Source organism: Microtus pennsylvanicus, chromosome 2, assembly GCF_037038515.1.
Source record: "Microtus pennsylvanicus isolate mMicPen1 chromosome 2, mMicPen1.hap1, whole genome shotgun sequence".
Lineage (NCBI taxonomy): Eukaryota > Metazoa > Chordata > Mammalia > Rodentia > Cricetidae > Microtus > Microtus pennsylvanicus.
In genome coordinates this window covers 105276967-105298765 of record NC_134580.1, presented here as the reverse complement: position 1 = coordinate 105298765, position 21799 = coordinate 105276967, and the positions used below count along the sequence as shown (strand labels likewise).

At 47.6% G+C, this 21799-nt stretch overlaps 1 protein-coding gene across 2 annotated transcripts; it reads right to left on the bottom strand.

Annotated features, from left to right (window-relative positions):
• Window positions 1-9730: 9730 nt before the first annotated feature.
• Tmem127 (transmembrane protein 127) lies at window positions 9731-21673 on the bottom strand. Of its 2 annotated transcripts, XM_075962082.1 has the most exons (4): window positions 21529-21673; window positions 20834-21151; window positions 12888-13052; window positions 9731-12111 (listed from the first exon to the last, which is right to left on the bottom strand). In XM_075962082.1, exons 2-4 carry the CDS (start codon window positions 21075-21077, stop codon window positions 11804-11806), a joined length of 717 nt encoding a protein of 238 aa, XP_075818197.1. In that variant the 5' UTR covers window positions 21078-21151; window positions 21529-21673; the 3' UTR covers window positions 9731-11803. The 2 variants fall into 2 exon arrangements, with proteins under 2 accessions (XP_075818197.1, XP_075818198.1); XM_075962083.1 differs by lacking the exon at window positions 20834-21151 and having other exon boundaries at window positions 21529-21661.
• Between the last annotated feature and the right edge of the window lie 126 nt (window positions 21674-21799).

Here is a 21799-nt window from a genome sequence, read left to right as displayed (position 1 = left end):
TAGAGAATGCCACAAGGGCAGGTGACCTGTTGCTATCTGAAAATGCGCTAGGCCTTGCCTTCCAGTCTCCGTTTGACTCAAGGAGGCAACAGGGTGGGAAAGTAAACAGATTTCCCAAAACCTACTTTACCTGTGCAACTAACCATTTCTTTTCTTTTCTTTCTTTCTTTCTTTCTTTCTTTCTTTATTCTTTTTCTTTTTTGGTTTTTCGAGACAGGGTTTCTCTGTAGCTTTGTAGCCTGTCCTGGAACTAGCTCTTGTAGACCAGGCTGGCCTCGAACTCACAGAGATCCGCCTGCCTCTGCCTCCCGAGTGCTAACGGTTGCTAAATGGAGTCTCTGGATGCATCACTATTCTAAAATGAGGCATGGTGGCTCCTGCCTCTTATCCCAGCACTCTGGTGGCTGAGACACGAGCATTGCTTCTCAAAAGTGTGTCTCAAAAGTAAATAAGTTAGCTGGAGGAGGTGGGATGGCGCACGCCTTTAATCCCAGCACTCAGGAGACAGAAGCAGGCGGATCTCTGTGAGTTTGCAGCCAGCCTGGTCTACAAGAGCTAGTTCCAGGTCAGGCTCCAAAGCTACAGAGAAACCCTGTCTCAAAACAAACAAACAAAAATAAGTCAATAAAAATTCTACGTCCAATCTTAAAATGATAGTGATAGCTATCCCCCAAGAAGCTTTACACTAAGTTGCTTCTGTGTCGTCGTTTTTTAAACAAAACAAAAACAAATTTAGGAATCTTATTAGCTGGGCAGTGGTGGAATCCCAGCACTCGGGAGGCAGAGGCAGGCCGATCTCTGAGTTCAAAGCCAACCTGGTCTACAGAGTGAGTTCCAAGACAACCAAAGATACATAGAGAAACCCTGTCTTGAAAAAAAAAAAAGGAAGACTTTTATACAAACGTTTTAATCCTCTCCATCAAGTAAAACCTTTAACAGGGGCCCACTGCTCTATTCCAGGGGTTTGATGACCTGGAGCAGCGACTCCATTCCCCTTCCTGCAGTTCTGTGTGCTAATTCTTTGGACTAGCCAATTGCACAAGAGTGAGGTTGGCCCTCTGCCAAAGGGGAAAAGACACAACCACCACCTGGGTTAGAAAAAAACAAGTGCACTTTGTATCTGTGCATTTTCTTCAGATTAAGCCCTCTTGGTCAAGAGTAGTTTGCCTTGTCCAGACACTTCAATTGCAGTGGTGGTCTTTTTCTTTGCGACCGTAGACATTTTGTGATTTTTTTTTTGAGACAGTGTTTGTGTAGCCCTTGCTGTTCTGGAACAAGCTCTATAGATCAGGTTGACCTCTGCCTCCTGGCGTGCACCACTACTAACTGACTGACCCTAATTCTAACAAGGAGAACCTGCAGACAGCTCCCAACGCAGTTTCTTCAAACAAGTAAATTTGGAGTGTGGAGACACTTGCATATTTATACTGTAGAGACTTGCTATTCTGTCTGTGGGTGGGCACGGTCCTGCAGTGCTAACTCATGCTTTTTCACACAGAACAAGTTTTAAAATGGCAGAGAAGTCTGGTGTGATGGCTCCTACATATAATCAACCCCAGCACTCAGAAGGACTGCTTAGAACCCTAGGCTATCCTGGGCTGTGGCGTGAGTCCTTGTTGATAAAGACCCAAAAGAAAGCTGTTGGGGAGCACAGCCTAGAAGCAGAGGATGTAGTAGTCCGCTCTGCTGCCAGTAGGAGGCAGCAGCTTCTCCCTGCCTGTGGACAGACAAGACCCTTCCTTGCACAGGATTTAGGATTTTACTTATACCCTCAGTAGTGTGTGCCGTCTTAGATATTTGTACCAAAATAAATCTTTCTCCAAAGGTTGAGGGGGAAGGATATTTTCTGGTAACTGAAAATTAGGCCTCTCCTGCACTATCTGGGCTGAATTTAGCTTAAAAATTGGTTTTGTGTTTATTTCTTCTAGAGAGCAAATTAAGGAGAAATTTGTAATAGAAAATAGTAGTGGCCTCTTGAGCAATGAGAAGGTTGGAGTTTGTTGCTGTCTGCTTCCGCTGATTGACAGAAGCCATGGAGGTCTGCTAAAGCCCCAATGTATCCATGGTTTAGGGTTGCTATCTGCCTCATAAAACAAATGGAGTAATTGTCTTCTCTGAGAAGTCTCCCACCTAACTGGCTTTGACGTTTTCCAGGAATATTGGGGTCTTATGAGGAGTAAGGGTTTTTCAGTTGAGGTCAAGAGAATACAGCAACTGCAACTAGCAAATCCTGAGTGAATTACCTCCAGAGCATACATCGTTCATATAAGAGGACAAATCCTAGCAGCTAAAACTTACTTAAAATGTTTTCCACTATTCAAGATTACAGTCATCAAGGACACGTGCCCAAAACAATAACAGATGAAAAACAAGTTCTTTAAAATTTCCAAATAGATTTTATTCTAGCACTGAGGACTTCACTGATGTTGAATACTTTATCCCAGTAGTTCTAGAAATAAAAATTGAGGGAGCTGGAGAGATAGCTGAGCAGTTAGGAGTGCTTGCTGCTCTTTCTTACAGAGTCCAGTTCTCACCATATTAAGTGGCTCACAACCACTTGTGACTCTAGCTCCAGGAGATCTGATACCATCTTATGGCTTCTGTGGCGTGCACACACACATGTGGCATATTCTCATACAGGCACCCAAATTTAAACAACAAAAATAAAAAAACTAAAGAAAAACTGAGGGGTTGGAGAGAAGCTCAGTGGATAAAAGCACCGGTTGCTCTTTTCAGGTTTGGTCTCAAGCACCCACATGGTAGCTCACAACTGTCATTCCAGTTTTGGGGATCTGACACTTTCCTCTGGCTTCCTTGGGGAGTGGGCGTGCACATGGTGCACATGCATACACGCAGGCAATACACCCATACACATAAAATTGCAATGGACCAAGTGGCTTGCTGGGCACGCAGAACTTAAGAATGCTATTTTCTGTTCAGGTGCCCACTCACAACTGACAACTTGGAGTATTCAGAAGATGAATCAGAGAAGAATCCAATGAGCTGTGTGCTGCCTCCAAATCCAAAGTCACTAGGTACTGTTGTGGAATAATCTTTTTGTACACTGTGAAGATTTGTCACTCGCATTGGTTTAATAAAAAGCTGAACAGCCAACAGCTAGATAGGATTTTGGGAGCAGAGAGGATGCTAGGAAGAAGAAGGGTGGAGAGTCAGAGAGTTGCCAGCCATACGGAGAGGAAGCAGCATGAAGAGTAAAGGTAACCGAGAAACATAAAAGAACATAGATTAAAAGATATAGATTAATTTAAGTTGTTAGAGCTAATTAGTAACAAGATTAAGCTATGGCCAAGCTTTCCTGATTAATAAGAATCTCCATGTGCTTATTTGGGAGCTGGCTGGCAGGATAGAAAGTCGAACTACACATTGTACCTCGTTTTGTTTTGCTTATCAAGACTTCTCTGTGTAACAGTCTTGGCTGTCCTGGCACTCACAAAGATCCACTTGCCTCTACCTCCCCAGTTCTGGGATTAAAGGCGTGCACCACCACCTGGCTTCATACCTCTTTTTTTTTTTTTTGGATTTTCGAGACAGGGTTTCTCTAGCTCATTTATTTATTTATTATGTATACAATATTCTGTCTGTGTGTATGCCAGCAGACCAGAAGAGGGCACTAGACCCCATTACAGATGGTTGTGAGCCACCATGTGGTTGCTGGGAATTGAACTCAGGACCTTTGGAAGAGCAGGCAATGCTCTTAACCACTGAGCCATCTCTCCAGCCCCTGGAACTAGCTCTTGTAGACCAGGCTGGCCTCGAACTCACAGAGATCCGCCTGCCTCTGCCTCCTGAGTGCTGGGATTAAAGGCGTGTGCCGCCACCGCCCGGCTCATACCTCTTTCTTACTGGTGGGGATGGGACACATTAACCTGTCTTTTACCTTGAAAGGGCTAGCTCAGGCTGTCGTGATGACTTGGTGGGGCTGGGTGTGGTGGCATACAACTTTAGTCCCAGTACTCAGGAGACAGAGGCAGGAGGATTTACCTGAGTTGGAAGCCAGCCTGGTTTACAAATCAAGTTCCAAGACAGCTAGGGTTACAAAGAGAAACCCTGCCTTGAAAAACGAAAGTGGCTTGGTGGTAAGGATGCCTCCTACCAAGCCTGATGACATGGAGTTCAATGCCCAGGACCCTCAAGGAGGAAGAAGAAAATTCACTCCTGAAAGTTATCTTCTAACCACATGGGCCATGGCGCACACACCACATACGAGTAATTAAGACTAAAAGAAAGGAAGGGAAAGCTCGCTCCACCCTTGACCGGTCATTTTCAATCTGTGGGTTGTGATCACTTTGGGGTAGAATGACCCTTTTACACAGGGAGCCGAAAGCCATCAGAAAACAGATATTTACATTGTGACTCATAACAGTAGCAAAATTACAGTTATGAAGTAGCAACAAAAACAGTTTTATGGTTGGGGGGGTCACCATAACATGAGTAACTGCATTAGGAAGGCTGAAAACCACTGCCCTAGACCAATAGGACTCTAGAAGTCTTGTGGACTTGTTGAGGAATTCCTCTTCAGCTCACATTTCTTGTCAAGGTAGTTGGAATAGTTGCTAATTCCAATCAGCCTGTTACCAGTGTCATATAGACCAGTGTGGCACAGAGAAGAACAAGGTCTCTGGAACAAGGCTGTAACAAGGTACAGGGATTGAGAGACTCCTAACTGTGAGAATGAGCCTTTCTAATCTTGCCAGTTCCAAGAGCAGTTAGTTTTGTTTTCCCGAGACAGGGTTTCTCTTTGTAGCTTTGGAGCCTGTCCTGGAACTAGCTCTTGTAGACCAGACAGGCCTCAAACTCACAGAGACCAATTAAAGGTGTATGCCACCACCACCCAGCCTATTCTTGATGGTCTTAACTGAAAGTCGTTGAGGGCAAAGACATTCATCAGATCACTACACGCTGATCACCATCAGATCACTACACACTGAGGACGCACCAATTTGCTCCAACAACCAAACTACATCTGGAACAATAGCTACAATTAGATTATGAACTAAAGGACTGATAATCCATTCCATTCTCTGAGGTCTGGGCCAGCTAGCAGGAGTAGAGGGACACATGGAATGAGCCATAAACTCCAAAACTTAAAACTCAGTGTTTGCCAGACTCGGCAGTGTCGATCCTGGTTTACTGTCTGCATGGTGAGAGGACAGTGATTCTGTGGTGGATCTTCTTCCATTCTTTATTTTACACCCCTTCTCTAAACCACTGCAGTTAAGGCCTGAAGCACAGCTAATGATGCAGCCCTGTGTTTTGGGGTTGTCCTGTTCAAATGAGATTGTGTAAGTTACAGTACACTATGGGGGCAGCAGAGATGCCTCAGAGGTTAAGAGCACTTGATATTCTTGCAGCAGATCCAGGTTCGGCTCCCAGCACCCATATCGGGCCACTCACGAGCTCCTGTAATTCCAGCTTCAGGGGCTCTGACTTCTGGTCTCTAAGGGCACCTGCACTCACATGGCATATACTTGCACACAGACACATACACCCATAAATATATTTTAAAGTACATTGTAAATAGGAAATAAGGAATAATGATTAGCTTTAATCACCTTTTAAAACCCCGAGAAGCTAGAGGGATGGCTCAGCGTTAGCAGCATTTGTTCTTTCAGAGGACCAGCATTCAGTTTCCAGCACCCACTGTGTGGCTCACAACTGCCATTCAGCGTGTCTCTCATCAAGCTTAATCACACTTCAGAACCTCAAGCCCCTTCTTCAGGAAGCCTTACTTTTTTACCTTTCATCTTTTGAGGTAGCTTCACCCTATAGTCTGGGTTAGACTGAAAGTCCCCATGTAGCCCATGCTGCTCTCAAACTTGTGGCAATTCTCCTGCTTCAGCCTCCTTCCTAAGTTTTGGGGTCACAAGACTGAGGCACTGCACTGGGTAGAGTTCTCTGTGACTGTCAGGTTTTGTCATCAGGTTTTCTTTCCTGGCAGCTGGTCTAGAAAGCCTTCAGGACAAGAACTATATGGGTTAATAACTTTGTTTGTGCTACTAGGGATCAAACTCAGGGCTTTGTCCATGCAAAGACAAACTCTCTACCAACTATAGCCACAGTTTTGGGGTATCTTTGTATCCTCCACAAAACACTTTGAGTTCAGGTTTTTGCTGAATTAATGTTAACAAAAAATAAAAGAGTCAAGCATGAAGGCACAAGCCTTTCGTCCTAGCACTGGGGAGGCAAAGGAGGGTGGTTCCCACGGAGCTTGAAGTCAGTCTGGTCTAGATATTGAGTTCCAGCCAGAGTTGAATAGTAAGATTCTGGCTACAAATAATAATAATAATAATAATAATAGGGGCTGGAGAGATGGCTCAGTGGTTGAGAGCTTTGCCTGCTCTTCCGGGGGTCTTGAGTTTAATTCCCAGCAACCACATGTGCTCACAACCATCTGTAATGAGATTTGGTGCCCTCTTCTGGTCTTCGGGGACACATGCAGGCAGAACACTGAATACATAATAAATAAATAAATCTTTAAAAAAAATAATAATAAAGGTTGAGGATGTAGATATGTTGCTAGAGTGCTTGCCTAGCATGCACACAGCCCTGGATCTGACCTCAGTACCACATAAAACTGAGTGTTCAGCCTATAATCCCAACACTCAGTAGAGGGAGGCTGACCAGGAGTTTAAGGTCATCCCTTCTTTTTTTTTTAAATATTTTATTATTATGTATACAATATTCTGTCTGTGTGTACGCCTGCAGGTCAGAAGAGGGCACCAGACTCCATTACAGATGGTTGTGAGCCACCATGTGGTTGCTGGGAACTGAACTCAGGACCTTTGGAAGAGCAGGCAATGCTCTTAACCTCTGAGCCATCTCTCCAGCCCCAGGTCATCCATTCTATATAGCCTGTTGGAGCCTGCCTGGGCTACATGAAATACTCTCAAAAATAATAATAAACTAAAATGTATGACCCCCCCCCCAAATAAGATGGAGGTGGTGATCCATGCTTTTAATCTTAGCACTCAGGAGCTAGAGTCAGGCAGATCTCTGAGTCTGAGGCCAACCTGTTCTATAGAGCTAGTTCCAGAACAGCTAGGGCTACACAGAGAAACCCTGTCTCAAAACATCAAAAGAAAAAAAAAGTCTAACCTTTTGGTCTAATGAATTTAGAACTTGGGCCTATCAACAAAAGAGGAATATGTATGTATACTAAGTATGTATGCATACGCAAATTTCTTTGCTATCCTGTTAGGCTGTAAGGGGACAGACTGTAGGAAGAATAAGGGGCATCCTTCTCATCCACACACAAGTCCACCCACCACCCTGAAGATTACACAAAAGAAAACCCCAACACAAATAGTCAAGTTAGAGATGCCACCTCCAAGAAGGTGGTAGAACAGGTGACCATATGGCATACATGGGCCACTTCACCACAGTGTTCTCTTAGGAAGCCAGTTGTCATCCTCTAGTGACAGTCAAGACAAGGTCTTTCAAAGAGGCCATGCACTCTGAAAGACCCATGTCAACAGTGGACTGGAACCTGCCTCTTTGAAAGCTCTTTTATTCTCTAACTCTTCAGACGCAAGGTTGGCAGAGGAGGCCTTTACCTCCTCTGCAGTGTCTTTGGAAAAGGCTCCTCTCCAGGCCTGGGATTTCCTCCTTGGCAGAATGGACAGGCCAGTTCATATCTCTCCTGAGGAAAGAGCTGTCTTCCCCCAGTACTTAAGTCAAACATGTTCCCTACAGCTCACAGGTGAGGAACTGACACCTTAATTGTCAAACCACTGCCCCCAAGAGTTCGCGCCTCGAGGCTGGAGAGATTGTTAGGAGCACTGGCTGCTCTCTGGAGGATCCAGGTTCAATTCCCAGATCCCACATGGCAGCTCCCAACTGTCTATAACTCCAGTTCCAGAGGATCTGACACTCTCACACAGATATATATGCAGGCAAAAACATCAACACACAGAAAATAAAAATAAATAAATCACTAAAGGAAAAAAAAGAGTTCCTGCCTCAGGGCTGGAGAGATGGTTCAGTGGTTAAAAGCATTCCCTGCCCTTCCAAAGGTCCTGAGTTCAGTTCCTGACAACAATCTGTAATGAGGTCTGATGCCCTCTTCTGGCCTTCAGGCATACACACAGACAGAATATTGTATACATAATAAATAAATATTAATATGAAGAGGGCATCAGACCTCATTACAGATGGTTGTGAGCCACCATGTGGTTGCTGGGAATTGAACTCAGGACCTTTGGAAGAGCAGGCAATGCTCTCAACCTCTGAGCCATCTCTCTAGCCCAATATATTTTTTTTTTAAAAAAAAGTTCCTGCCTCACTTCAGGCAGACCCATCCGAAATGGAGTCATCTCTGCCTGACCCCTGTCACAATGGCACTCCCACAGAAAGGCACAGGAAGACTGCAGACCATTTGAAAACAAAGACTATAAAGTTTATTAGTTCTTTTCTGTCTCCCCACAGAAACTTGTATTCCATACTGTCATGGCCCAGGGCATGGGCACCTTTGAGTAAGAAACCAGCTGAGGATTCTGAGGTTATCTGGAGAGAACTGCCCTTCCTTTAGGTACAAGAGCCACTTTGTGATTCCCAAGACTTCTCCTTGCCATCCTGCACACAACACAGCCTCTCCTCTGAAGCCCTCTTGAGTTACAAGGCTGATCCCATCTTCTAGTGCACTGTGGCAGGGTTGGAGTTCCTAGGCTCTCTCCCAATTCTACCAGGCCTGAGGGTTCTTCACACATGTCCACCTGCCCCCCCCCCCCCAATCCCCACACTCTCTGGTGCTTTACTTAACATCACAGCACTCCACACCACCAGCAGTGCATATTCGGAGCCCTCCTGTGGCTTCCTGCTGCTTGAGGAACATCAGATGGGCCTTCACCATCTCACTCGTACCACACCCTGGCCAGCATGCCAGTCCCTCAGAGGGAATGGCTGCTCCTTCAAATGCTCTCCCATACCAACCCAGCTCTACCTGCTCCTTTCAGAAAGCTGTTGATAATTATTCTGGTTAGAACCAGCCTCCCTTCTCCAGCATAGGACTTTCCCAAGGTGTCCAGGAGACTATTCATTTCACTATTTCCTGGTGGGGGAATCTGTCTCCTGAGCTAAGGAAAGACAATCCTGGAGACAAGATCCTGTCAGACACCCTCTTTCATGGGGCTCAGTGTCTTGTGCATAATCTAATGGACCCTCATGGACATGTCTTATTGGACACAAAATGAGATATCAGTTTCCAGGAAAGATATGTATCCTGCTAGGAATGGACTTCTTCCCAAAGAGCCCTAAATGCTTTCATCAAATATACACTTGGGGCCCCAAGATGGGTTGAGAATGAATGAACTGAGAGCATGGGCAGCCATCAAGGTTTCACCCATCAGCTGCCTGGAAGAGCAACTCTGCAGGTCTTGCTCCCGGAATCGTTTGTATTCTCAGACTTTTCCCAGGAAGCAGCACTAGAGCTCTGAAAACAGCCCTTCTGCAGCTCATCAGGACATGCAGAGAGGGCAGCTCAAGGTTCGTAGCAGACATCTCGGGCAGAGTCACCTGCTGTTTCTAGCTGTGGGCTTTGGGAACTTCCTCTGTGAAAGGTGTCAAGACTGGGAGGCTCTGAAGGATCAAAATGCCAAGCTCCTACTAACTTTGCTCCGTTACAAGCTTCATTGCTGAATGTTTCCTACTTCTCTGGGAGGAAGAGAATAAACATCTAGAAAATTATGACAAAAATGACAGGCAGCCACTGGCATTTGTGTTCTCATTTGTAGTTTCAAGGTTTTGTTTTGCCTTTTAATTTTTTTTCCCTAAAAAAGAAAAACACAACCAGAGAAATTTATATGATAAACTATAGTGTCAGAATGGAAGGGGAAAGAGAAAGAAAGGCCAGAGGAACGGGAAGCTAGTAAAAAGTGGATTCCAAATCACAAGGAACAGTCCACAGGGCGAGTCCTCATTCACTTTGGCATGCATGTTTGGTGCCTGGTCTTCTGGCCTGCTCCCTCAGATGCCACAGTGGAGAGAGCTGGCCACACACTTCAGAAACCTGCCAATGATGAGCTCAGGACTTCACAGAAAGGTAGTCTTAATTTAGCTCCTTGATTTTGTGCTCAGGCCTCACCTGGCGGCTTTCTTGCTTCAGAGAAGGTCTGGAAGAATGGGAGAGTCACACTGGGGCACACTTTGGCATCGCAGCAGGGAACTCCAAGCAGACGCTTTCTTACGGGCACACTTGGTCTTCATCTGCACAGCCATTTGTCCACATATTCCCCACTCCTTCTGGCCAAAGAACGGGGAGGTGACAGTCTTGTAGTCACAGTTCAGTGACTGTATTCAGTCTCCATTCTTGCTCAAAATGTCTGTTGTCTTACGGGTGAGAGGAGATTGTAATCCATCTCCCTTTCAGCTAGCACTAGACTCTCACTCCAAAGGAGCTCATCAATGAACAAGAACAGCTTGCCTATCTGGATCCAAGCTGCAGGCCTCTCAAGTCCCACCTACCTTATGCCCCAGGTCTCCAGGCAAAACAACAAAATAGACAAATAAACAATAAAATTGGACCCAAGGCAAATAGAATATCTAGAGTAACAGCCCAGTAGCACACCGCAAGACCAGCATACATTCCAGAAGGGGAGAGGGGCATGCAGCAAGCTGTAGCCCCAAGTCACAGACTAGGGGACACATTGAAGGCTACAGTCGGGCCTGCACATCTGACAGGGTCCTGACACCAACCTGATGCACCTCTGTGTGGAGTACTACTGTGGAGAGTGGAGGGTCCTGCCCTGCTTGGCCCCTGTGCCTGAAACTGAGGCCAGGTTACATCTCAGTGCCACAGTTCTGAGGAGCACCACACTGGCCAGCCAGCCAGGCCATAGTTCTCAGCCCCGCGGGGGCCATGTGGCCCTAATTCCACAGAAAGGCCCCAGGGAGCCACAGCTGCCTGGAAGAAGTCAGGACACAAAGACTGCATTCTATTGGAGAGACTGGGAGAAGTGACTATAGGCTTAGAGAGAGCTATGGTCCAAAATATTGCAGAGTCTAAGGGATGGGCTCCATTTCTGAACAACAACAACCATATCCATGTTTTAGAGAGCATGGCTGCTATTGCTTGGTTTTGTTTTGTTTTTTCCTTTTAAAACCACTCACATTAAAAGACGAAGGGGCTAGGGCACTCAGTCCCCTTCACTGGGGTCCTCAACAGGATCAGTCTCTTGCCTGGTTCTGCTTCCTTGCCTGGCTCCAACCACAAGAAGCCAGGGCAGAGCAGGAGAGCAACAGCAATCCCTTCTCTCCAGAAAACCAGAGCACACATGAGGAGTGGCCCAGAGGCTAAAGTGCAGAGGATCCACAAAGTGGACAGCTGGGTTTAGGGCACTCTAGAAGGAATGAGTCAGCCCACACACAGAAGTGGCACAAATGCTGGGCCTGGCAAAGTGAACCTACATGGCACAGTCCCCTTCCCTTTGTGCCCTGTTGGCACCTCTCTCAGAGACTGTCCACTACCAGCAGCAACCCAAGGAAAGTCCCAGTTCCAAAACCACGGCCCACGGAGGGAGGAAACTTGCCTGACCATCCCTGGGTAGAGGGAGCTAGTGAATAGGAAAGGAGCAGAGGGTTCTGGGAGGGGAAAGAGTACATTGTATAAAATTAGAGTCCCAGCTCTGCAGAGCAGGGACAAATGGACAACCCTAAAGGCTGGGAAAGATTTGGTGAAGATGGTCAGGGTCCTACCAGTGAGACCTGCTGGGGGAAGTGGCTCTTCTGGGTGTAAGAGGAGCTGTGGCACTGGGGGAAGGGCTGCTGAGGAAGAGAGCCCAGGCTGGCATTAGGGTGTGTAGGCTGGAGGTGGCTGGAACTGGTTGATGACTTCATACTCTGCTGGGTAGGGGTCATTCTCTTCCATCTCAGATAGGAGCTCCAGTGCTTGCTCTTCTTCCTCTGTTGGATAGTGGCGCAGGAGGTTGGCTGCAGTAGCCAGGATTGAGGCTCCACCAGCTCCTGCCACCAGGTAGAAGCTAACAGCAAAGGTGACATAGACTTGGGAGCCGTGGTACTTCTTATGCTGCTGCTGCTGGGCCAGGATGAGCTCAGAAGCCCAGTAGGAAAAGCCAATGACAGTAGCACACTGTAGGACTGGGAGACAGAGGGACAGCACAGAACGGGATCAGCAGTCATGATGCGGAAGGAATCAATCACAGCCTCTCTCACCTGGTTCTCAGAGGACTTGCCTGGCCCAAGGTCCTAAGAACTTCCTTGACTATGAGATTCTTGGCTTGGAACTGAGGAGTTATCCAACCATCCTGACTAGAAGGGTCTACTTGAAGGATTATTGTTCAATGGTAGGGAACTTGCCCAACATACACAAGGCCCTGGATCCAATCCCCAGTATCATCCATACCATCCAAAAAAAAAGGGAAAAAGAAAAGAAGGGATTTACAATTAGATAATAAGGCTCCTGGATACTTCTGGTGCTGAGAAGAACAGGTAAGATCATGCAGTTTTAGACACTGAGTTGAACTGAAGTCAATCACTATCAAAAGCCAAACTGACACCCCAGCCCAGGCCTGGGTGAGGAAAGTAGATACATACAAGCGGAGAAGACAAACCTGGCAGGGAGGTAGACTTGGTGGGAGAAACTGACGATACACAGAAGTCAGGCAAGACAGCCCAACTCCTGCCATGCTTACACCAAGCCCTGAATTTCTATGAACTTCAATTGTCATTTTTAGAGAGCCATGAGATTCCTGTGGAATTCTAACATTCCCTCTAGTCCTAGGCAAATAATTCACAAATGACAGAAACCAACACTAAGGCACCCCATGCCCTGAAAGGCTAGAGTTAATCACAGAGAAGCAATCCCATGGACCACTATGCCCCGGGGATCCTCTCCCACACGAGTAGATCCTTACCAGTGAGGATGTGAGCGAAGGCATAGCGACGAGTAATCTTCAGAGCTGGATGCTTGGGCCCAAAGACGTCCAGAAGGAATGCAGAGAGACTACACAGGATGCCCAGGAAGCAGAAAGCAGCAATGACTCTCAGGAGCAGCACTGTCTGGGGGTTCATGCAGAAATCTGTAGAGAGAGAATGGAAGCTTTATGCCCAAGAAACACCCCGAGGCAGGCAGTGTACCTAAAAGGATCTTGGTTTCAATTCCCCCCCAGTCCCTGGGAGCCAGAAGCCCTGGGGGCTCTGTATTTGCTCCTGCCACCAGCTGCTCGGTAGAGGCAGGGGACTTCCATGCTGCAAACAGAAGTCACCTATACACCTCAAGTCTTTTTTCCAACAAAACTAGTCTAGGGTGACTGTATATTTCTTCTCTATTTCTTTTGGAGGCAGGGTCTCATGCGTCTCAGGCTGACCTCAACCTTGCTGAGCAGGGGTGGAGAATGACCATGAACTTGTGACCTTCCTGCCTCCACCTCTGGAGGGCTAGTATTACAGGCATGAACCACCACACATAATTTTATGGCACAAACCAGGGCATCCTGTATGCTAGGTACTCTACAAACTGAGTGCCATGCCCAGTGTCCACCCTTTCCTCCCTCCTTCTTTTCCTCCCTCTCTCCCTTTCACTTTGCTTTTAAGACAGTCTCAATGTGTAGCCCATGCTAGCTTCAAACTCATGATCCTTCTGTCTCAGCCTCCTGAGTATTGGGAATTACAATTACACCAGACCTAGCTTCAGACCATTTTTTAAGATCCTGGCAATCAAGCTGGCATGTTAAGCTATTTTGCTAAAGGATCCTTTGCACCAACAGGGAAAGGCTAGTGACTCTTGAGCTGAACAGAGGTTAATTAATTCCCATTCTCCACTTACTCACTCATTCCTTCCATTTTCATTCTAAAGCAGACATGGAACTTAGAGACACTGAACTAAGTGAAGTAAGTTAAGTCAAATACAGAGGACAAACACTGTGATTCTGCTCATGAGACACCAAGAAGTCAGAATCACGGATGTAGAGGATATGGTGGCTGCCAGGAGCTGGTGTGGGTTGATTCTGAGTTTTCAGTTTGGGGTCATGAAAAAGTTCTGGAAATGGACGGTAATGAAGACTAACAATGACACAAATATGCCACTGAGCTGAACAGTGCTTCACCCTTGTAATCCTAGCACTTGGGAGGTGTTACCATGAGGGTCAAGAGTCCAAGCCCAGTTTCTGCTACTTAGCAAACCTGAGGCCAGCCTGGGCTTCCTGAGACCACCCTCAAAAGGAGGAGAGAAGACTTGGATTAGGACTAGACAGCTGAAATGCAAGGCAGCGGGGGAAAGCTAAGAAGTCGCACCAAGAGAGCCCTGGAAAGCTCGGAAATGACAGCATGTAAATGCCACCAAAATAGGGGAGTAAACCAAGCAAAAGGAAGCGCTAAAACAGGAGAGGCGACATTCAAGGAGTCCCCAGGGTGACAAGCATGTACCAAACAAGGAATTAAATAGCTTCTTTAAAAATTTTCAATTATCAATATTGTCGATCTCTTTGAAAGTTATGGAAACTTTGATGGCTTCCTGAAGCACAGAATGGAATAAAAACTGATCAAAGAAGGAGCCAAAGGCAGGTCGTGTTGGTGCCCACCTTTAATCCCAGGACTTGCTCAGAGGCAGAGCTCTCTGAGTTAGAGACTCGTCTACATAGTGAGTCTCAGGTCAGTCAGGAGTACATAGTGAGACCTGGCTTAAAAAAAAAAAAAACCAATGAAGCTGGGTGGTGGCATACACCTTTAATCCCAGCACTGACGCAGGTGGATTTCTGTGAGTTCAGGGCTAGCCTGGTCTACAAGAGCTAGTGCCAGGACAGGCTCAAAGCTATAGAGAAACCCTGTCTTAAAAAACCAAAAAGAAAGAAGAAAGAAAGAGAGAAAGACTTTAATCTCAGCACTTGGGGGGCAGAGGTAGGAGGCTCTCTGTGAGTTCGAGGCTAGCCTTGTCTCCTGAACTAGTTCCAGGACAGCCAGGGCTACATGAAAGAAACCCTGTCTTGAAAACAAAAACAAAAAGTTTAAAGAAGGAAACAAGTCTTCACCTTCTCTTCCTCCTCTTCCTCAGCCATTGCCAAGTGCTTTCATTTAGGCCATAGGTCACTGAGTGATTTAGGAAAAACTGGATAGAGCTGGTCAAACTCACAGGCTACAGGCTCCTTTCTTGAATTTTGATGTCAAGTTCAGAATCTGAAGGTGATAATCTTCCCTTTCTAGCACACATCCCGATCACTGAAGTGCTGCTGCAACCATGTACCAGGCTCCTAGAAGGTCTGGGAGCACAGAAAATCCCCATACAAGTAGTCCAAGTCTCCAGTCCCCCAAAAACACCAGTACTAGATACCAGAGGAAGGTAGACAGATGGAAGAAAACCAAGAAGCTAAGTGGTGGACCCACTGCCAACAACAAAAAATTCAATCCAGCAGATGCTGGCCATGATGGAATCTTGAGCAGTGGGAGATGCTAAGCATTTGTGACTGACATATGTACTCAGCCTAGGACTCAAAATTCTCCAGGTAGAAGCTGGCTGAGCCCAGACAAGACTCAGGTGCCTCCACCTGGCTGCCTTCAGAGCTATCTGTTATGATCTTAACTGCAGATGGCTCAAGCATCCAGCTTGGGTGATTTCCTACTGCCATGGACTTTGCCTGTCCATGAGTTCTGCCAGAAGCTAGCATCTGCCCTCATTGCTTCCAGCATTGCCTACTCCAAACACCATAAAGATTCTAGAGGGGCCTAGGAAGAAAGGTTTGAGGGAGCAAGGAAGGGCTGACACCTGGCTCTGATGTGAACATTACCGAAAACTGAATCAATTATTTTTGGGGTCTGCATGGCATGTGGGAATGCTGGGGCAGGATTCAGTGTTCCAATGCCACCAAGAATGCCTGCCTGAGACAGGGTGGAAGGGGTGACATCACGGGCCACATTGCAGCAGCTCACCTGCATTACTCTGTGCAGCCAGGCACTCTGTGTGAAGAAGGAGACACGAGAAGCTTCAAAGACATGGGTTTTTGTTTCTTCTGATGATGGGTGAACATATTAAACATGCGCCTGATATATCCACGCCTATGTGCTTTACATTTTAAAATACTTTTATTTTAATAAACAAGATATGCACATGATAAAAAGCTTCAAGAAAGAGGCCACCTTCCCCCACCTTTCTCTAGAGGCAAGCATGGCTGAAGGTACAGGAGCCTATGCTTGCACACAAATGTGTCAAGCATTATCTTTGCCAAGTTTGACTGCCACCCTGGAAGTCATCACACAGCTCAGATGAGGAGTCAGAAGCTCCAGAAGATTAAGTGACCTCCTCCAGGTCACATAGTGACCCCCAGACACTGCATCACACAGCTCAAATGAGAAGGCAGAGGCTCCGAAAGGTTAAATGACTTCCTCTGGATCACACAATGACCCCTGGACACTGCACTGTGCTGCTTGGAAACCGCTAAGCACCCACTGGCGGCTTTTATTATTTCCTTGATGGAGATAATCAATCAAACTCTAAGGAGGTGTACTGAGAAGAAGGGTCAGATGAACTAGCATGAACGCTATCCAAGACAGCAGCTGCTGAGCTCATGAAAACAGCAGCTTGAGGACTCAAATTCCATCAGCAGTAACAACAACAAAAAGGCAGAAAGGTGTGGATCACTAGTGATGAGCAGTGCTCACACAGGGACGTCGGGCAAAACTGGCTTCATATGGTGTTTAAACTCTTACAGCACCGAGGGCATCTGAGCACAGCTCTGGTCAGGAGTTAAAACACAGAAAAACTCTATACCTAGTCAGACACTAGGTCTACCACAGGCCACAGTCAATCTTCAGCAAGTCAGTAGATGGCCTCTCCCACAGACAGGTGCTAGGAGGGAACGCAGTCCCCTGTTCAGGCAGACTGAGTAGACTGGCTCTGCATGGAGGACAGGAAGGGCTTCTGACACCAAATTCAAGCATGTTTTGTTCCAACTGCCTTCCTCTACTCCAAAGCTACAGTGCTTAAGGCCATGGTTCTCCCCCTTCCTAATGCTGCTGCTGCCTTTAATAGTCCCTCATGTTGTGATGACCCCAACCATAAAATTATTTTCATTGCTGCTTCATAACTGTAATTTTGCTACAGTTAAGAAATGAAATGTAAATATCTGGTTTTCCAATGGTCTTAGGTGACCCCTGTGAAAGGGTGGGTGGACCCACAAAAGGGTCGCAACCCACATATGGGGAACTGCTAGCTTAAGGGGAAAGCCAAACATGAACTTCCCTTTGGGTGGTGCTAACACTGCCAGAGAGAAAAGGGGTGCAGTGTCTTAGCATGAGGTAAGACAGAAAGACAGCTCTGATCAAGAGCATCCTGATCAAGCCTTCTCCTGACTTCCTTTCCTAAATACCAGTGTGGTATTTAGGGAGCACAAATAACACTCCTCCTTTCCCCAAGGGGCCTTCCAGAGACACTAAAGCCCCAAAGATTAGGTAGGTATGAGTGACTTACTGTGGGAGAGAAATGCCATGTGGGACAGGGTCTTTTTTTTTTTAATTTATTTAACTTTATTTTATGTGCATTGGTGTTAAGGTGTCAGATCCCCTGGAACTGGATTTTCAGACAGTTGTGAGCTGCCATGTGGGTGCTGGGAACTGAACCCGGGTCCTCGGGAGGAGCAGTCAGTGCTCTTAACCGCTGAGCTATCTCTCCAACCCGTGGGACAGGGTCTTGACTTAAAATTTGAGCCAGATATCTCCATTCCAGATAGACAGCCGTTGTATTCTGTCCTGCTTATTTTGGTAAACACTGCTTGACTGTCCCTTCCAGTCATCAGGGAAGCAGGCAGCTGCTCTGTAATCAGATCCCAAGGAACTGACTTTGACCAAGGTCACTGGTGAGTCACAGGACTGGATTTGTTTTGAATGCTCTGGCTCTTCCCATCTACCTGTCTGTGTCTGTGGTTGACCCCTCTTGACCTATGTGGACTGACGGCAGAAAAGCTAAAATGGTTTCAGACCAGCTTCCTGCTATTCTTCCTTTCCTCCTTCTTCACTAAGGATCCTGTGGCCTGGAGGACTCCTCACTGCCCCATCTCTCTGAGCACCTTCTCCTCAGCTCGGCATCCCTCACTCGAACTCTTCGCTGTCAGCCAAATCTGGCACAGGCCACCAACAGGGCACACTAGTGTCCAGATGGGTCATCTTACAGATGTCAATGGTGCCAGGCAAGCCACCCAAGAGCCTGGTGATGACATCAGAATCTGTCACCACCCAACAGGTGCAGAGGCCCTCCATCCTTTGTCCTTCAGTAGCTGTTGTCAATCTTGAGTCACCTGACAGCAAATCCCAACTTACTCATTCTCCAAAACTGCTTCCTGTAGCTGGTGGCGGAGCTGCCCTTGCTGGCCACACTATAGAGGCAAAGGCCATTCAGGCCTAAAAGTCTAGGCATTTCTAAGCCTTCTCTGGACCTAAGCCCAGAGAAGCTATGTGAGAGGATTCAGAACAGAATCTGTTGAGCTGGCATTTGCTAAAGCCTTCACGCATCTGGTCACACAGCAAGGGTGAGTGGCTTTGCTTCAGGTTCACCAAGCTGAGCTGAAACCTGAGAGATAGTTCAGGCACTAAAAAGCACAGCTCTGGCTGGGCTTGTGATTAAAAAAAAAAAAAAAAAAAAACAGAGGCTTCGGCTTCCCGAATCTCCCTTCTGCTTTGCAAAAGGTCTTTTTTCGGTGTGTGCCTTGTGTGTGTGCATTTCCTCACGCCTAATAAAAGCTTTCTTTCACTGGCAAAATACAACAACAACAAAGCCCCACTCAATCAGAAGAGCAAATGGTAAGTTTCATATAGCTCTAACAGAAAGAAAAAGGAACTCAGTGCACTAAGGGGGTGGTGGTAAGAAGAGCGTGGACTTCAGAGTCGCAACTTGGATTGGCTGTGTCTCTTAGTTCATTACCTGCTCTCCCTGAGTTGGGGCCTTTGTAAATAAGGGTCAAATTAAGGAAACGTGAAGTATACTTAGCTCCATGCCTGGTACACAGGCTTGCTTTGGAGCCCTCTGACCCACCTCACTCTGTTACCTGCAGAGACCCAGCAGGGGTGTTTCCCTCTGCAAGCATCTATAAGCACCAGATTTGCCCAGCACAGGTCTACTCCCTCCTGGACTGGACTATTCCAGGACTCCAGGGTAGATGTCTGGTAGACCAGAAATCAGCAGTCACAAAGGACACCATATGCCTGAAGGTCCACAAGGCACACAAAACACTCAGGTAGAGAGCAGCACAAGAGAAGCTACAAGAGACCAGATTCCTTGCCTTCTGCAGTGGCTCACAAGGCCCCAATGCCAATGCTTCTATTTATAGACAGGAGCTAAGTGATCCTGGCTTACGATGGCCAAGGAGGTGAGCAGCGCAGGCAAACCATGTATGGGCTAAGAGATCTAAACACACAGCAAATGCAATGTAAAGGTTAAGACAACATATTTGAAAAGGACAAAATTGGTCTGAATAATTTCTTACAGAGGGCAAATGCATCTGTGAACAAACAAAAACTTGAACCGAGAACTGATTTTTATTTTAACACGCCTTCGACAGGAACGTACACCAAGGCAGGGTGTCTTGAGAGCCTTCTTTACCACAGCCGAAGTAAAGCATGGGATAAGCATAATTAAGGAGACAGCACCATTTTATTCTAGCATCAACAAATGGGAAGCAGTATCAGTGAGCAGCAGGGCGAGCCTCGGGAGCTCGCTTTGCTTTTCTTCCTGGAGCTCGGAAACAAGGATGTAAGATCAGACTACCTCTCTCCATGCCATCTGAACGTTATGACCCTCCCACTCCAGGGATGACCTACAAAGGACAATCATCATAAACTCTTTCTCAGTCTGTGTGTGAAACAGTCAGCTCCTGAAACAGAAACATCATGGCATCAAATGCAAAAAGGCCTGAATGCAGGTGAGTGCAAGAAATGGGAAAGCAGCCAGATTCAAACTCCACAGCCTTGTGTCATCAGGTGCTGAGAAAAAAAGGCCTCCATCCAGTGCATAACCTTGGTCTTAAAGAGACAAACTCAGCAAGAGGGTGAAAAAAAGAAGTCTCAAACCAGAAGCCTCCACCATGTTCTCTATTAAATAAAAAAAAAAATCATTCTAAAGCCTTGAATGTGCAAAGAGAAGGGAACTGTTAAGAGAACTCACCAAGAAAGACAACAGTAGGTGACGGGATAAGGCTTTTCAGCTTAGACCTACAGTAGTGTTTTTATTCCAATTTAGAGGGGGACACTGCCCTTTCATCAGATTCCAGGGCTTGAGCCCTCATGAGACACCTTGCACACATCTAACAGGAATGAACCAGAACTAAAGATGAATAAAGCAACCATCTCAGCCAGGCAGGCATACCTGTAAGGGCATGGAAAGCCAAATTTCAGCTGTTGAGTGTGATGACGGAACTGACGTCTGATGCCCCGGGAGGCCACAAGCACCCTCTTCGATAAGTCCACAGAATACTAAAATATCTCTTACAATTAGTCATATTCACAGTTCTCTTTTCTCCATCAATCAAGCTACCCCAAAACAACTTTTCTGCATCTCAAGGGTCTGTTAGAAGGGGGTGGCTAATTGTGATACCTAAGACCCTATTTCTTCTACCTATAAAGGCCCTTCCTCTGGCAAAAACCTAAAACAGCAGCATTCTGGACCAGCATGAGGGTGAGGACTACCTAGGTGCTTGGCTGAATAAAATCAGAATTGATGAGGGGCTAGACCCCCAAACAGAGCCACCTGGTGGGCGTGAATACCAAGAACCAGGCTGTTGCCTTTAACAAATGACTGCCTCGGGTTATCTGTGCTTCAGCCAGTCCCATATCCGTTCTGACCACCCCTCAAGCCGGGAGAGCAGAAGCTCAGTGCCCTCACCTTTCAGCAGATCCGGGTGCACGTAGCCCAGCACGTCCGAGACCCCCAGCTCCTGGCGGGAACAGGTGCCTCCGTGGATGTGCAACCAAGCGGGCTCCGCCAGGGCAGTGCACAGCGCCGTGATGGACAGGGCGCCAGGCAGGGCCGAAGCCAGGCTCCGCTCTGGCTGCTTGGGCAGAGCGCTGCTTCCCGGACTCCTCCGCCGGCGCCCTCCCGGCAGCCCTGCGCCTCCAGGGGCATACATGCCCGGGGCCGCCCGCTGTAGCTCTGCAGTCGCTGCTGATGGCCGCCGACCTCAGCGGGGCGCGCAGAGCCTGTCTGTACCCGGGTGGAGAGCAATGCAATGGGCAGCTGGCCCGGGGGAGTGTCAGGGCCCGCACCAGAGACTGCGGGGTGGGACCCAGGGCTGAGAACAGACCGAAGGACTGCGGGAATTCGGGGGGCGGGGACCGAGGGCTCTGGATGAGGGGTGCTGGACCAGGACTCCGAGAGGGCAAGGGACTAAGTGGGCCGTGGACATGCCAAGATGAACAGGCGCAGGTACTGGGGTCAGCTACTGGCGCAGGGGGCGGAGGAGACTTAGACCGGCATTAATGGACAGAGGGTTGCTGAGGGGCCGCCGGGATCCGGAACCCGCACTTTGAGGTGCGACCTAAACCACAGTGACCCTCCCTACGCTAGTCCCTGCTCCTCACCGGTCAGTAGATCTCAGGGCCGGAATGGCGCCGCTCCGCCCGGTCACGGGCTTCTCAGCTGCCCTGGCCAAGCGATCCCAGGCCCCAATCCCGCAACGCCCAGACGGACCCAGGCTGATGCACTTCCGGCTTCCTCCAACCCCACCCCACCCCCTCCTCCTCCTCCTCCTCCGGCTCACAGCTCTGCCCTCTTGGCCCGTCACTGTGTGCGCGCGCCGCCTGTTCTCGCGCGAGGCATCAGGGGACTGGTAGTTCGGGACAGTCCCGTGAG

Coding starts and splice junctions, on each gene's coding strand:
- Tmem127 (XM_075962082.1), bottom strand. CDS start 21,077: ATGTATGCCCCTGGAGGCGCAGGGCTGCCGGGAGGGCGCCGGCGGAGG. Junction 13,053..20,833: donor GCACCCGGATCTGCTGAAAG/GTGAGGGCACTG, acceptor CTCTCTCTACAG/ATTTCTGCATGAACCCCCAG. Junction 12,112..12,887: donor CTTCGCTCACATCCTCACTG/GTAAGGATCTAC, acceptor TCTGTCTCCCAG/TCCTACAGTGTGCTACTGTC.